This window comes from Narcine bancroftii, chromosome 2 (genome assembly GCF_036971445.1).
Source record: "Narcine bancroftii isolate sNarBan1 chromosome 2, sNarBan1.hap1, whole genome shotgun sequence".
Taxonomy (NCBI): domain Eukaryota; kingdom Metazoa; phylum Chordata; class Chondrichthyes; order Torpediniformes; family Narcinidae; genus Narcine; species Narcine bancroftii.
In genome coordinates, this window is record NC_091470.1 from 356,246,225 (window position 1) to 356,263,598 (window position 17,374).

The following is a 17,374-nucleotide window of genomic DNA, read 5'->3' on the forward strand; positions in this document are numbered from 1 at the left end:
TGATCTGGCCGTGGACTCAGCTTCACTTACTCACCCATTCTGCATAATCCTTTATTTTCCCATGATGCAAAAATCTATCTGTGTCTTCAGTATATTTAATGAGACAGTCTCTGCCTCATCCTTAGGCTGTGAATTCCATAGATTAACTACTCTCTGGGAGAAGCAGTTTATCCTGTCTTAATATTATATTCCACCCCCCCCCCCCCCCAGTTCCAATCTCACCTACCAGTGGAAACAACTCCCTGCCTCTACCATGTCTATTTGTTTCAAAATTTCAATCATAACTACCTCCATATACTAAATCCCGCAGTATTTAATGTTCAACTTCAGTCATCCTACAGCCAGCACACCATTAATGTTGAAACTACAGATACACTTCTCATTATCTCCGATTCATCCTGGTTTCAACGTGTTTCCTAGCATTCAGATGAAACAAATTTAAATATAGCCTTTGGGCACTTTCCCTCATATTGCCCTGTTGTTACCTGAGGAGGTGAATACTAAATGCAGACAACATTGTTAAATTGTTCTGCAAACTTTCTTTTCAATCTAATGCAAAACATACCTCCACTTCATTCCCATGTAATAGTCAACCTCACCCCCTCCCCCCCCCCCCCACCACAACCACCCCTTTTTTTGGCTCAAAATCACGCTTTCTGTATAACACATATAAAAGTCAAACCCCCCCCCCCACTAAATTTTTGGCCCCGACTGCCTGCCCGCCCATCTGAGCTCCCGAAGCCCTGACTGCAAACCAACGCCTTAGCCTCCCACCCATCCGAGCTCCTGACACCCCAACCGTGGATCCTCACCCTGGCCACCCGCTCACTGGAGCTCCCGACGTCCCGACCGTGAACCCTCGCGCCACCCTCCTGCCCACCCGAGCTCATAACTCTCGTCTGGCCGCCCACCACCAGAGCTCTGTGTTTGGACGCCTGCCGACATTCTATCATACCTTGATGAGGGGCTCAAGCCCGAAACGTCAGTACCTTTGCTACATAAAGGACACTGTTTGACCTGCTGAGCTTCTCCAGCGCCTTCACTTTCCATTAAGAGAGCTACCTCAGTGTCTTTTCTCTTCTGCCCTCCCACCCATATCTACCCATGACCTCTTGCCTGTTGGCCTGTGCTCCTTCCCCTTGCCCCTTCTTCCCTCCTCTCCTTCCCCATTTTTGGTTCAGGTGCCTGCCTGTTTTCCTTTGCTCATACCTTGACAAAGGGCTCAGGCCTGAAACATCAGTTATATCCCTTTGCTTCCTATAGATTTTGTGTGACCTTCTGACTTTCTCCAGCTCTTTTGTGCATTACACACTTAACAATCCAGATAACCTATTTTGTTTGATGTTCTATGACCAGGACACCAAGAGAGTTCCCAGGCTCATTTTTAAATTTTCCCGAGCACCCTTTATTTCCAGCTTAGATGGTGGTAAACAAGAACATCTGCAGGTGATGGGGTCCAATGCAGTACACAAAAGTGCTGGAGAAACTCTGCAGGTAACACAGCATCCATAGGAAGTAAAAGGCCACAACGTTTCGAGCCCGAGCCCCTTTACTTACTACAGATGTTTCGTGACCCGCTGAGTTTCTCCGGCAATTTTGCATCCTGGAGTGAATGGAGCCTCATTTTATATGTTCCTATTTCAATAGATTGGAATCTTCCTTCACAAATGAAACAACAACCTCCATTCCCTCACTGTTTCATGCACCCCTTCGCCTTCAACTCCCCTATTTTAAACTCGGTGTCATATTTTACAATGATTCTGGCACACCTCACCGAGACGCGTTGGTTTTAAGACATCGTAATCACTGAGTAGCCCAATGCTCCAAGTGCATACATACCACGACTGAGTGGACAGCCCCTATCCTTGCACAGGCCAGCATTGAGTATATCATTTCTGGGATCACTGGTAAATATATGGCAACTCGGTCTCCTCGCTGTACACCTAAGGAGAGAATGAAATGTTCCACAATTTGTTTATGGTTGATATTCCTATTTTCCTTGTATGCACCTTTAAACTAAATTAGGAGATAAGTTGTTTGTTCCTAGAGCATAGTTTTGGATATTTTCCTGTATGATATCTCAATTATTCTGGAAAATGCTGGCTCTGGAACTGAGCGATTGACATCTGGAGTCCACGTTTGCAGGTGGCATCCTTGTGCAGGAGTTCATTCTGCCCTCACCACACCCCACGAGGATTTCCATCATGGCACCCAGTCATCGCTTTGAACGAGATGTGCGGAGTTGGAAGAGAGCCAGCGGCCTCCGGAAAAAAAGTGTGAGGGACACACTGGGCACTGAGCAGTCTAGGTGAGGATAAACTTGGCACAGAGCAGTGTAGGTGAAGATACACTTGGCACTGAACAGTGTAGGTAAGAATACACTGGGCACTGAACAGTGTAGGTAAGAATACACTGGGCACTGAACAGTGTAGGTAAGGATACACTGGGCACTGAACAATGTAGGTAAGGATACACTGGGCACTGTACAGTGTAGGTGAGGATACACTGGGAACTGAACAGTGTAGGTGAGGATACACTGGGCACTGAACAGTGTAGGTCAGGATATACTGGGCACCGAACAGTGTAGGCGAGGTGCAGTTAATAAAAATACAGACATGCTGGAAAAACTCACCTGCTCTCCCAGCGTTCATAGGACGTGGAGATACATAACCGACATTCCGGGAACCATTAAACAAAATAAGCATGTGCTTAGGGCATCGAGTATTTTCCAGTGCAGCTAAACTAGGGTACCACAAAAAAAGGGCCCCAACACTAATTTTTTAAAAATATCTATATATATCTATATATTTATATATATTTATAAATACTATATATTTATATAATATAGTTGTGGAGTCTGGGCTAGAAGAAAACTGAATTTTTAATCTATTATTTCACATTCAGCACGTAGTGAGTCTTAATGTCTTGTCCGTTAGACTGTTACGAGCCCAGAGACCCCCACAACCCAGCAGCAATAGAAATTCACCAAGACAAATGGTTACTTAAACAAAAGTTGCTTTTAATTATCTTTAAACATAAAAACAGGATCACACTTTAACTTATCACTATTTATTTAACTTAACCTCCTAATTCTAAGCGCATGTGTATATAATGTGTGCAAATTCAGAAAAGTTCTTTGATTCACAGTCCAATCTCACTTTTCACTCCTCCAAGTACACTGGTTGCAGGCAATTCTTAAACTGTCCACAGAATTTAACATTTATGAATTTCACCAGGCTTTGATGTTTGAAAGGTAAATGGTTACTGCTCAGGAAGTTTTATGTTGGTTTTCAGAGAGAGATTTGTTGCTCATTTGACACAAACGGATTCATTCTGATCAGCCAGTTCAGAGTCTTGATGAAGAAACTTGCCCCATCAGAGTTTTCCAAATGATAACCTCTTTCCTTCAGGTCACCGCAGAGTTCCTTTTTGTTTCCCTTATTTCAAGTGAAATATTATACAACCAGCCATCTCCTCTTGTATGGACCACAAGGGCTTTGCTCCGGCTGAACTAAGAACTCACAACCCGTCTTCAAAATGGGGTTTTTCCACAACTTTGCCAGCTTGTCCTGTTCCAGTCCCAACTACTGCTGAACTGTAGAACTGAATTCTCTCTCTCTCTCATACAGAGAAAACCACATGACCTCTTAGAACAGCAAACTGCACTCAGACTGAATCTACTGAGTTTGTTCATCTGTTGCTTTCCCAAACAATAATCCATTATTCCACAGCATGTCCAATGAACACCTGCTTGTGAAGTCTCTATAGGTACTCTTCAAAGTTTTTGCAAAGGCCCTCTGATCCTATCTTGAGCGAAGCTCTTGCATTTTAAATGAGATCTGTGTTTTGAAGTGTTTGTATGTGACCTACACTTAAAAAAAAACCTGCCACAATTTATTTCCTTTAAAACATTCTATATACAATATAAAATATAATATAATCTGTCACGAGACAATGGAAGGGTTGAGGGAGACCCTTCTTCAAGGTATGCTCTTGAGGTACAGTTAATGGCTGTTTAACGTCAGTAAATGAGGTTGCCTTCTACTGACTCTGGAATCCACAGTGCAGCCAGCTGGATTTAAATCAATCCTGCAATTACAGTTAATTGCTGAAATATAGTTCACATTTTCTAAGAAATGTCCGAGCCATAAAGAGCCTTTACTTTATATTGTATAATATTTGTTGCAGCTTCTTCCTTCTTCTACGTTGCAAGAAAATTACAACTTCATTTGACAACTCTAGTCACAGCAGTGAAATAAAGCCAAATAAATTAAGGTGTAGGTTGGCATACTAATTATTTTACTTCAAAATTTAAAATAATGAGTAACATTTGAATTTACATAGAATGAAAATAGTAGTAGGGTGTTGCTTCTTCCAGCATTTATTGCCTTTCAGTAAAATCGTATCTGATCATTATATTTACCTGCCTGATCTATTGCAAATTCCTTTGATTCGCCTCATACAGTAGCTGAAAATGTATCAATCTTTGTCCTGAATATACTCCATCCTCTGTATTAGTGGACTCCAAAAATTCATCAAAACTTGAGTGAAAATATTTCATTTCATACGATCCAAATTGATCAACCCCTTGTTCTGTGACCTTTAATTTTTGTCTTCTCCCACTATGGAAACATCTCCCATCAGGGGTGAAAGCAACTAACATTTCCAACCAACACAGGTGATTCATAATCTCTACCTCCTTCCCCCATAATACTGAATATTTTGGCCATTTGCTTATCAGCACGCTGGGCCTGCTATTATGGTGTTCTTTCAAACTTGCACCCCACTATCCATTGAGCCACCAAAGAATTCTCAGTATTCTCAATTTAATGGAGCATAGCCCTATTAAATCCTCACCTTAGGAACATGTCTAGTGAAACTTTGCTGCGCTCACGTAATGCAGGAACAAGACTGTAAATGTACAAACCTTGTATAACTGTGGAATTATATTTTATCTTATATATAAATATATCTTTAAAAGAGATAGATTGTGGGGGTTTAGTGTAGGTCACTTCACAAACAGATATTTGCACTTCACATCTCATTTAAAATGCAAGAGCTTTGCTGAAGCCAGACATTCAGGCTGCGGTTGGCTTTGCAAAAGTCAATGGAACTGCTTTGGAAGGAATTTCAAAAGCAGGTGCAAATGAAACAAAATCCGGGCTCAAGTGCTGATAAAGATCTTTCAAGGATTGGGGTTGGAGCCTTGGGAGGAGGTTTGGTTTTTACAAAGAGAGAGAGAGAGAGAGAGAGAGAGAGAGAGAGAGAGAGAGAGAGAAGAGCAGTTCTACAGTCACTTTTGAGGCTGCAACATAGCAAGCTGGAAGACTTAACAAGAGGAAATGGCTGGCTAGAGTGTTTCTCCTAAAATAAGGGAAACTAGAGGAACTCAGTGATGACCTGGAAGAAGAGTTTATCATTTGGAAAACCCATGATGGGGCAAGGTTCTTCGGAAAGATATTGAAGTGACTGATCAGAGGGAATCAATTTGTGTGTGTCCAACGAGCAACAAATATCTCTCTGAAACCAACAAGAACCTTCCTGAGCGGTAACCATTTACCTTTAAGCACCAGAGCCTGAGGAAGATTCAAAAATGTTAAATTCTGTGCACAGTATAAGAATTGCCTGATACTGGTGAACTTGGGGAAATGAGAAGTGAATGATTGGACTATGAAACAAAGAACTTTCCTGAACATGTACACATTACATACACATGTGGTTAGAATCTGAAGGGGGTTAAGTAAATAGCAATAAATTAAAGTTTGATCCTGTTTTGTATGTTTAAAGAAAATTAAAAGCAACTTTTGTTTAAGTAACCATTTGTCTTGGTGATTTTCTATTGCTGCTGGGTTTTGAGGTCCTCTGGACTTGTAACATTTTATTCATACCTCACAAACTCTTTAATATGAAAGCCCTAATTGTTCCAATATGTCAATTTTCTGCATTTAATGTATGACATCACTTGGTTTCTGTGGAGAACAAACATTTTCCATAACTTGGACTTTTAAAACATATTCGCTTTTTACACCTTTCCAACCAACCTGTCCATTTGTTGGACCTTCAAGCTCTCAACAATGGAGCCTCACTTTTACAAATCTAATACATTGATTTTCTCCACTAATCTTTTCTCCCTTCCATCTTTATCAAACCCTTCACTGTCATAACCACAAAACTTCCTTTATAAGAGCATTTGTTTTTAAATTTAGAGATACAACCTTGTAAAAGCCATTCCAGCCCATGAGCCCACGTTGCACAAATGCATCCCCTTGACCAGTTAGGCTAATAATATGGATATAGGAGGAAACTGGAGCACCAAGAGGAAACCCATGCAGATGTGGGGAGAATATACAGTGCAAACACTTTACAGATAGCGTTGGTTTCAAAACCAGCTCACTGGAACTGTAACAGCATTGTGCTAACCAGTATACTAACCATATCGCCCAAAGCAATTAGGAGCAGGAGTTGGCCATCAAGCCTGCTCCGGCATTCAATAAGATCCTGATTGATCTGGCTGTGGGCTGATCACCACTAACTCACCCATTCTCCATATCCCTTAATTTCCTTAGGATGCAAAATCTATCAATTTGTGGCTTAAATATATTTAATGTGACAGTCTCTTTATTGTGCTGGAAATCCACACATTAACTACTCTCTGGGAGAAGCAGTTCATCCTGTCTTCATATTATGTACTCTCGTTCAACTTTCCTACCTCTATCATATCTATTTCTTTCATAATTTCAATCTTTACTATCTTGTCTATTTACTAAATCCTGCAGTATTCACAAGATCACAAGGAACAGAAACAGGCCACTAGACCCATCGAGTCTGTTCTCTAAATCTACACTAAGCTACTCTACACTAGTTCCAATTTCCGCCCTTTTCCCCATATCCCTTGATGCCCTCACTAATAAGATGCTTGTCTATTTCATGTTTAAATACTCTGTGATCTGGCTTCCACTGCTGTATGCAGATCCACGACCCTCTGGCTAAAGAAGTTCTTCCTAATCTCTGTTTTATATGGATAACCTCACATTTTCAGACTATAACCCCTTGTTCTCGATTCACCCACCAAGGGAAACATCTTACCTGCATCCATCCTATCTGAACCTTTCAAAATACGAAAAGCCTCTCACTCTCCTATACTCCAATGAATACAACCCAAGAGCTGCCAAATGCTCCTTGTACATTAGCCCTTGCATTCCAGGAATCATCCTAGTACATCTCCTCTGCACACTCTCCAACAGTATCACATCCTTTCTAAGATAGGGGGCCCAAAACTGCATGCAGCACTCCAAATGAGGCCTCACCAGTGCCCCATAGAGCCTCATCAACACCTCTTTACTCTTGTACACTATTCCTCTTGAAATGAAGGCCAACATAGTAATCACTTTCTTCACTACCAATTTCACCCGGTCATTAACTTTTTGGTTTCCCTGCATGAGGACACCCAGGTCCCTTTGCACATCCGAGGTCTGAATTTTCACCCCATCCAAATAGTATTCTGCCTGTTTCTTTCCACTGCCAAAATATACAACTGTACATTTCTCTCTGTTAAATCTCATCTGCCATAATTTTGCCCAGTCTCCTCATCTGTCTCTATCCTTCTGCAACTTTACGGTTCTACTACACTTCCTACTCCGCCACCTATCTTGGTGTCATCCACAAATTTGGCCATAAAACCATTCATGCCACAATCCAAATCATTAATATAAATTGTAAACAGCAGTGGCCCAATACTGACCCCTGCGGAACACCACTAGTTACAGGCAGCCATCCAGAATGGGAACCCTTAATTTCAACCCTTTACATCCTGCCTATCCAGTTTAATAACTTTCCTGTAATTCAATGGGCCCTCTTCATATTTAGCAGCCTAATATGTGGCAGCTTATCGAAAGCTTTTTGAAAATCTAAATAGATAACATCCACAGCCTCTCCTTTGTCTATCCTATTTGAGATTTCTTCAAAAAACTCTAATAGGTTGGTCAGGCAGGATCTACCCTTTAAAAAACCAAGCTGCTTGGACCTATCCTGTCATGCATCTCTAGGTATTTCATCATCTCATCCTTGAGGATCAACTCTAATAGCTTCCCAACCACCGATGTCAGACTAATCAGCCTATAGTTTCCTTTTATCTGTCTCCCACCTTTCTTAAACAGTGGAACCACATTTGCGACCTTCCAATCCACTGGAATATAACCATATAACAATTACAGCACGGAAACAGGCCAATTTAGCCCTTCTAGTCTGCACTGATCCAAGTACCCTCCTCTAATCCTACTTACCAGCACTCTGCCCATATCTCTCCAGAGTCTATCGATTTCTGGAAGATCACCGCCAATGGATCTACAATCTCCAAAGCCACCTCTTTCAAAACCTGCAGATGCACCTCATCCGGTCCGGGAGATTTATCAATCTTTAATCCGTTTAGTTTGCCTAGCACAATTTCTCTAGTAACCCTAACTGAATCTAACTCTACTCCCTGAAGCCTCTGACTGTCCAGGATATTACTGATGTCTTCCACAGTGAAGACAGACGTAAAATATTTATTAAGTTCCTCTGCCATCTCTTTATAACCCATTAACATTCCCCAGCATCGTATTCAATTTCCAACATTGGTCACCCTGTAACCAGCACAGTATTAAGACTCAAACTTCAAATCCACTTCTCATTTCTCTAATTCATCCAGACTTCAACATATTTCTTAGCATTCAGATAAAACACATTGGATTTTAACCTTTAAGTACTTTCCATCACATTGCTTTCCCCTCAAAGCAAAGGTGAATGTTAATTACTTTCCAAATTGTTAAACTGTTCCACAAACATTCATTTTAATCTAATGCAATGGTTCTCAATGTTTTTCTTTCCACTCTCACCCCACTTTAAATATTCCCTATGGCATAGGTGCTCTGTGATTAGTAAGGGATTGATTAAGGTGATAGATGGGTAGAAAGAAAAAGGATGAAAATCACTCTTTTAATTGTACCTAATTGACTCATTATGTGCACAGTTTCATAACTCCAAAGGAAATGGGCCAATGGTAATTTTTCTCAAGCAAAATATTTCAGTAGCAATTGGGTCTAGAGCAGTGATTCTAAACCTTCCCTTCCCACTCCCATACCACCTTAAGCAATCCCTTACTAATCACAGAGCACTTATGGCATAGGGATTACTTAAGGTGTTATGTGGGTGGAAAGAAAATGGTTGAGAACTACTGATCTAATGTAAAACATCCCTCCACTTCATTCATTTGAAGTCCCACTTATTACATCAGTGTTTACCAATCCTGTATTAGAATATTCCCAGCATTCTCAACATTCATTGGAATGACTTCATCACCAACATCGAAGTACTCGAGCTGGCAGAGTCCGCAAACATCGAATCCATGCTGCTAAAGACCCAACTGCGCTGGGTGGGTCACATCTCCAGAATGGAGGACCATCGCCTTCCCAAGATCGTGTTATATGGTGAGCTCTCCACTGGCCACCAAGATAGAGGTGCACCAAAGAGGAGGTACAAGGACTGCTTAAAGAAATCTCTTGGTGCCTGCCACATTGACCACCGCCAGTGGGCTGATATCGCCTCCAACTGTGCATCTTGGCGCCTCACAGTTCGGCGGGCAGCAACCTCCTTTGAAGAAGACCGCAGAGCCCACCTCACTGACAAAAGGCAAAGGAGGAAAAACCCAACACCTAACCCCAACTTCCCTTGCAACCGCTGCAACCGTGCTTGCCTGTCCCGCATCGGACTTGTCAGTCACCAACGAGCCTGCAGCAGACGTGGACATACCCCTCCATAAATCTTTGTCCACGAAGCCAAGCCAAAGAAAAAAAGAAGAATTAGTATACTGCAGCATTCCAAACAATGGAGTAACAGAGCTTGCTGCACTCCGGGGGAACAGTGCTTGCCACACACCAGAGTAACAGAGCTTGCTGGACTCCAAGGTAACAATGCTCACCACATGCTGGGGAAACAGTACTCGCTGCATGTCGGGGGAACAGTGTTTTCCACACATCAGGGGAACAGAATTCCCTACACACAGGGATATTTTGAGCTTTCTGGATATAGAAGTTATAGCACTCTCTACTTACATGGATAAGAGGTCTCTACAGCTGTTAGGATAAAGGAATTAATCACCTAAACTCCGTAGGACATTGGCAAACTTGCAGACTTCCTTTAGGAGCTGAGAGTATGTGATGGTGGAGCAGTCATGCGGTTCATTTCCTTCCCTGAAACAATGCATTTAAAATCATTGGATTAGGGTTAAGTTCACATTATCAACATGGCTGAATCAACAAAACTCTTCATTCTGTTACCCACTGCCCTCAATCCCACTGCCCTTCTTCCCCTCACCACCAGCTGCAGTTATTTACCCAAACCGACGGTGAGATGTTTAGTTCTGTGCATGTCATTTGCCCTTCAATACCTCATCCATTAGCCCACTATTTCCATGTGCGTTTTGGATAATGGATGTTGCTGGAAGGTTAGACCTTGGTCATGTCTGTAAAGCTCAATCCTTTCCTCACCAGACACTGAATTCCATATTTTTTCAGGAAATATCAATTCAAAAGCAGCCAGGAGCAGGATAAAAGACCCTTCTTAATCTCGTAGTGTAGAGCCTAAGTGCAACGTCTCGCACCTTTCTGAAAATCATGATTTGTTTGCTAAATATCAGGTCATTGCTCCCTCAAACAGTAACTGAGGAATTCTTCTGGAGTATCTCCCTCCAATAATCCCAGTTTGGACGTTCTCCCCAAGATCCGCAATAACAATCCCACAGCACACATTCCTTTCTACCTTCATTCCATTCTTTCTCCTCTTTCAAGAACTTCCCAATTGGAAGAGTCTCTACTTCCAAATTCACCCTTTTCCTCTGACCCAGAACAAGAGTTCTATTCCTCTTGTTCTCACCTTCTATCTTTTCCCCAACCTTCTCTTTCAACAGGGCGCCCTGCAGGATTTATGTCGACGATGTAATAACAACTTCCTTTTCCATTCATCCACTGCTTTCCAAAGAGATTTTTCTCCCTGTAAACCACCCTTCCCATTTTCCCAAGAGATGCAAAACCTGGCCTTTCATGCAAAACCTTCCTTCTTTCCAACCAGCAGGCCCCCAAGCATTCCTTCGAGATGAGAAAGTGATCTGAACCAGCCATTTTTAAGAGGGTTCTGTGACAGAGTATACAGAAATGTTTTTGGGAGATAAATTGGGAAAAGTTTGTTAGAGTAGGTCACGTGCAAACATTTTAAAACAGATCTTATTTGAAATACTAAAGACATAGTGGCTTCTCATACCTTTTTGCAAGAGCTTTGAAGAGTGCTCAAGAGACTTCACTAATGGATTATTGTTTACCAAAAGCAACAGATGAAAGAGAATGCTGGCTCCACTATTGTCTGCAGGAGAGAGTCATGTGGTTTTGCAAGCAGAGAAAGTCAAACAGGTTTTCTCTCAGAGTGAGAGTGAGAGTGTGAGAGAGAGAGAAGCGGAGATCACTTGACAGTGACTGCCAGCAGAAATTGCTGGGACTGAAGCAGGACAAGCTGGCAAGCTTTTAGAAGACAGCTCTTGTGGTTCATGCAAGAGGAGAGGACTGGCTGTCTAATGTTTCACTTGGAATAAGGGAAACAGAAAGGAATTCTGTGGTGACCTGAAAGAAAGAGGTTATCATCTGGAGAACCCTGAGGGGGAAAGTTTCATCAACAAGATACTGAGGTGACTGATGGAAGTACATCAGTTGTGGATGTGCTGGAACAACACATCTCTCTCCAAAAACCAACAAGAACCTTCCTGAGCGGTAACCATTTACCTTTCAAGCACCAAAGCCTGGTGAACTTTATAAATGTTAAATTCTGTGCACAGTATAAGCATTGCTTGCAACCAGTGAACTTGGAGGAATCAATGGTGAGATTGGACTGTGAATCAAAGAACTTTTCTGAACTTGCACACACACATTACATACACGTGCGCTTAGAATTAGAAGGGGGTTAAGTAAGTCAATAGTGATAAGTTAAAGTGTGATTCTGTTTTCATGTTTAAAGATAATTAAAAGCAACCATTTGTCTTGATGAATATCTGCTGCTGATGGGTTTATGGGTCCTCTGGGCTCGTAACATTTTGCACAGTCCCCTTCCTTGGGGGGTCACAGCATATTTAAGAGGGCCTCGCATTGAAATCATAATTTTTTTTTTGTTTTTCATGTAGTCAGTTGGAGAAAAATGCAGAAGAAACCAACTAAACTTGACGCCTTCACAGGGAAGGGGTCCCATAAACTTTGAGGACAGTTCTAAGGGGGCCATGGCCAAACATAGGTTGAAAATGGCTGATCTCAGGCACTGCATTTAGTACTGACAATGTGGCCTCCTTTACAATGGAGCAACCAAACACATTTGCTGCCTTGTACGACACCTACATCCGGTTTGCAAGGGTGAATCTTGACATCCTATTGTCTATGACTTTCATTCTTTAACGCACTCCCACTCTGACTTCTCCACTTCTGTTACATTGTTCCAACAAATCCCAATAACAGCTCAAGACCTTCTCATGAAGCACATAATAGTCCTTTGGACCCAGCTTTGAATTAAACAATCTCAGCTAACCAGCCTTCCCAACTTGGATCAGAACTTCCCTCTCCATCAAGAGCTGCCCATTGAGTATTTCCAGGACTCTCTTTTAATTCAAATTTCGAGGATCCACAGATTTTATATTTCACAGTTACATATTGAAGTGCCAGTTGATGAAGTAGCCAAAGACGATGTGGTCAAACAATAATCATGGCTTTTATTAGCAGAAACTCATGGTACAATAATGAAAGACAATAGATGCATGTACAGTTATATCCAAGGGGAGTGTCCTTAACAGTAGAGATAATGCACAGCCAATGTTAGTACAGGAAGGCTCGCCAGAGGGGAGACAGGCAGCTTGGCAGACATTCACCACACAAATGAAAATATAAGAAACAAGTTTATGTTGTTCAGCTTCTTAAGGAGGAGAATTTTTTTCTTTCTGTATTCTCATTCATCTCTTTCAATTTACATCTCATACAGTCAGACCAGCTGTGATTAACAAGATTTCACCACCACTGACTGCCACCACCTGTCTCTCCTGGTCTCACCCTTTCACAGACATTCTATTTGTTCTCTCCATTTCTCCCACTACTCTGCGACTTCAAACAGGTTTGATTTTTTCAAGTCAGGTCAAATTTATTGTCATCTGTTTGCATAAGTACAACCCAACAAAACAGCGTTCTCCAGTCCTCAGGGCAAAACACACAGCCACACAAACCACATACAGATAAACAATACATATGAATGACAATATTGTTTCACGAATATGAGAGTCTCAGATGGTTAGCCTGAACAGTTCCACATTCTCACTACCAGTGGGAAGAAGCTGCTTCTCAGCCTGGTGGAACTGGCTCTGATCCTCCTGCATCTCTTTCCCGATGGGAGCAGCTGAACAGTGCCTTGTGTGGGATGGAAGAGGGTTCTCAGTGATTTTGCATGCCCTTATCAGACAACAATCCCGGTAGATCACATCGATGGGAGGGAGGAAGACTCCAGTGCCACTCTTATGGTCCTTATAGTTTTAACTCCTCCCAGTTCCGGAAAAAGATGAACAACCCAAAACTTTAATACGATTTCTCTTTCCCCAATGTGCTTCCTGAGTTTTTTCAACATTTGAACTTTAACCAATTCAGTCATGTTTTACTTTCAAGATGTGACTTAAACTAATTCAGGAGACATGTTAACAACTACTTCAAACTATTCTTAAATAAGTTCGAGCCAGGAAATTCACAACACGCTTACAACTACTGCAAACTATTCTTAAGTAAGTTCGATCCAGGAAATTCAGGACTCCTTTACAACTACTGCAAACTGATCTTAAATAAGTTTTATCCAAGAAAATGTTAAAAAAAATCAATAATCACAGTCTGTTCCTTGATATTTTGAACACTTTCTCTCTCTGAATGACTGTAGTGCTTGTGTTCAGTTGACTGCAGATTCTCCTACAGGCCCTGCAAGCTCAATCTTTCTGACCCCATACTATGATGCATTTTGTCTCTTTCATCTGCAACTAAGTTGGAAGAGGGTGAATGGGGCTCTGCTGGAAGTACCCCTTTGTGTGCCTTTACAGGGCAAACAAATGTTGAGCATTCTGTGACAATAGAGGAATCTTGAATCTTGATCTTGAGTAGAGATCTCCTTCTGTGAAGGAGTAATAAATCTTCTGTGATCCAACGAAACGGGTCAGGGCGAAGTGAGAGGTGGGTAAAAGTTATGTCACGCTGCTGCACTGTCCCTGTAAGAAAGGCACTTCACCTAAAGATGTGGCAAGCAATTTCAAAGATCCTGCGTTTTGCTTACAGTCTGTGGTTATATATCACATATCTAAGGTATATTAACTTCTCTGAAATAAAAGTCAACCTATTCATTAACATATGTTGTATCAAACTCGTTAATTTCACATGACCTACATAAGAAAATAAGAAATGGTTGGCCATCTGGCCCATCACCTTACTCTGAGTTTCACTAAGATCATGGCTGATCTGACTGTGGACTCAGCTCCACCCACCTGCCTTTTCCTTCACACTTAATTTCCCTATTAGGAGGAAAAGAAGGGAAAGATAATATTGGCCATATTTAAAAATTCAGTTTTATTACTTGCCAAGGTGGAAGATAAACTCGGGGCGACTGCCTTGATTCAGAGGCTATTGCGCAGTTCTTGATATTCCCATTTGGAAAGTGATGTGATAAGTGAAAATTTGAAAGGCTGGATGAGAATCAAAAAGCGTCATGACTTTTTGCCCTCCCGATATTTTTCTTCCAGAACACTTCCAACTCAAGCTCATGCACACTTTCCATAAATGAGCTGTTGATTAAAAGATCAATTCCCTTGCATTTACAAGAGGCCATGTTCAGAGGGAACAGAAATTGTGTCCACCTGACTCCCTAATGTAAAGAAATTATGCTAATCCCTGCATGAAAACCAAATTTAGCTTCATTAGAATTCATTTTTGCTCCCTCACTGTTCTCTTCAATGAAGAATATCTACTAGGATGAGTTTTTGCAAGTATCTGGCTACCACAGAACCAAACTCCAACATTAATGTCATTTGGAGACAAAGGAAGCTTTCGTCTTCTTAAATTATATCTTAAAACAATAAAATTAACACAGTCGCAGAATCACTTCTCATCTAATAAGCATTAGTAGGATACGATAGATGACAAATGTTTTCTCCAGATAAAAACATTTCTCATCTATTCCATGCCAAATTATGGTTGACGAGTAATTTTTTTTTTGAGTAGCTTTCTTGAGAAAGGATATACCGGCAAAACCACAAAAATGCTGGAGGAACTTAGCAGGTCTCACAACATGCATAGGAGGTAAAGATATATAACCAGGGTTTGAGCACTTCTTCAATATACTGTATATATTGGCTTTAGAGGCGATGCTGAGGAGATTCACTAAATTGATTTCCAAAATAAGGGGTTAGCTTATGTAGAGAGATTGAGTAGCTTGGGTTTAGAAAGATAAGGGACATCTTATAGAGACATACAAAAAAAAATTAAAAGGAAAAGATAAGACAGAAACAACGAGCTTATTTCCACATTGGCAGGTGAGAATAAAACTAATGACTTTACAGCTCCAGCGATCGGGACTGGACCGGGGTTTGAATCCTGCGCTGTCCGCCAGGAGTTTGTATATTCTCCCCATGTCTACATAGGTTTTCTCCAGGGACTCTAGTTTCCTCCCACTGTTCAAAACCTATTGGGGTTGTAGGATAATGGGGTGTAAATTGGGCTGAAATGGCCTGTTACTGGCTGTATGTCTAAATTAAAATTAAATTAAAACACAGAAGTCTGCAGACACCGTAGTTGAAGTAAAAACACAAAGCTGGAGAAACTCAGCAGGTCATAAAGTACACAGTACTTTATAGAGCAAAGATAAAGGTACATAATCAATGTTTCGGGCTTGAAGGTATGGAGAATTACTTCTGTGTAGTCTTTGCTCTATAAAGTGCATTGTTTCACCTGCTGAGTTTCTCCAGCTTTGTACTTTTACATACCTTCAAGACTTAACCATATCTAACCATTTACAGAGCGGAAACAGGCCATGTCGGCCCCTCGAGTCCGCCCTGGTTCACTCGAACAACTTCACTGGCTCAACCTTCCCGCTCTCTGCCAATAACCCTCCAACCCCCTCACCTCCATGTACACATCCAAACTTCTCTTAAATGATAGAAGGGACCCTGCCACAACTATCTCATTTGGAAGATCATTCTTCATATTTAGGGGAGTAAATTTAAGACTGAGATGAGGAGGAACTGCTTCTCCCTGAGAGTAGTGAATATGTGGAATTCTTGGCACAATGAAGCAGTAGAGGCTGCCTCATTAAATATACTTAAGACACAGATAGGTTTTTGAAGAATAAAGGGATTAAGAGTTTTGGGGAACAGGTAAGTGGATCTGAATCCACGGCCAAATCAGCTATGACCTTATAGAAAGGTGAGCAGGCTCAATGGGCCAAAAAGCCAACTCTTATGTAGATGGGCGAAGGGAAGGAAGGATAACAAATATCAATCAGTGATTACCAGTAATATGCTATTTTCTCTTCCCAGTCACTTTCTTGCTTTTTTCTATCCAGAAGATTGTAGCAAATGTTGGTCGTTGCTCCTTTCATGAAATTCACATACACCTTCCCTTTTGTCACATCAAAATTGTAATCGAGGATGGCACCTGTTGGAGGGGTGTTCCAGTAAAACCCTTTTGCAATCTCACCCCAGAATCCTAATGGGAAAAAAAAAAGACAGAAAATAAGAACATTATAAATGATGGAACATACTTTGCCAAAACAGAAAATGCTGGAAAAACTCAGCAGGTCAAGCAGTATCTGTGGAAGTGAAGCCATTGACATTTGAGATCTGAAATCCTTCATCAGAAATGGGAAAGAGAGAGATGTCTGTAGGTTCTCCATGGGAGGGAACGTGGGGGAAGGATACGCAGGGGAGAACTATGATCAGATGAGACCAAATGGCTTATAGAGAGAGTCATCAGTACATTAAACTATTAGGTCGAAGTAATGAATTGTTGGTCAAGTCTAATCTATTGTCATCTGATTGCACAGGTACAACCCAATGAAACAGCGTTCTCCAGTCCTTGGTGCACAACACGCAGACACACAACCAGACGTAACACACATACAGACAAACAATATATATGTAGAACAAGTATTCATATACACAAATAAATAAATATTGTATCATGAATATGAGTGTCTCAGATGGTTAATGTGAGCAGTTCCTTTAGTCGTTCAGCATTCTCACTGCCCATGGGAAGAGGTTGTTCCTCAGCCTGGTGTTGCTGGTTCCGATATTTCT

At 41.4% G+C, this 17,374-nt stretch overlaps 1 protein-coding gene across 3 annotated transcripts in view; it reads right to left on the reverse strand.

Annotated features, from left to right (window-relative positions):
* The window catches only part of LOC138755782 (acetyl-coenzyme A synthetase, cytoplasmic-like), a 164,178-nt gene that overhangs the window by 57,233 nt on the left and 89,571 nt on the right, over positions 1 to 17,374 (reverse strand). For all 3 annotated transcript variants that reach the window (XM_069922386.1, XM_069922388.1, XM_069922385.1), the window contains exons 2-4: positions 16,589 to 16,784; positions 10,135 to 10,226; positions 1,840 to 1,943 (exon numbers count right to left, since the gene is read on the reverse strand). In XM_069922386.1, coding sequence (XP_069778487.1) covers positions 1,840 to 1,943; positions 10,135 to 10,226; positions 16,589 to 16,784 — 392 coding nt within the window. The remainder of the gene's footprint in view (positions 1 to 1,839; positions 1,944 to 10,134; positions 10,227 to 16,588; positions 16,785 to 17,374) is intronic.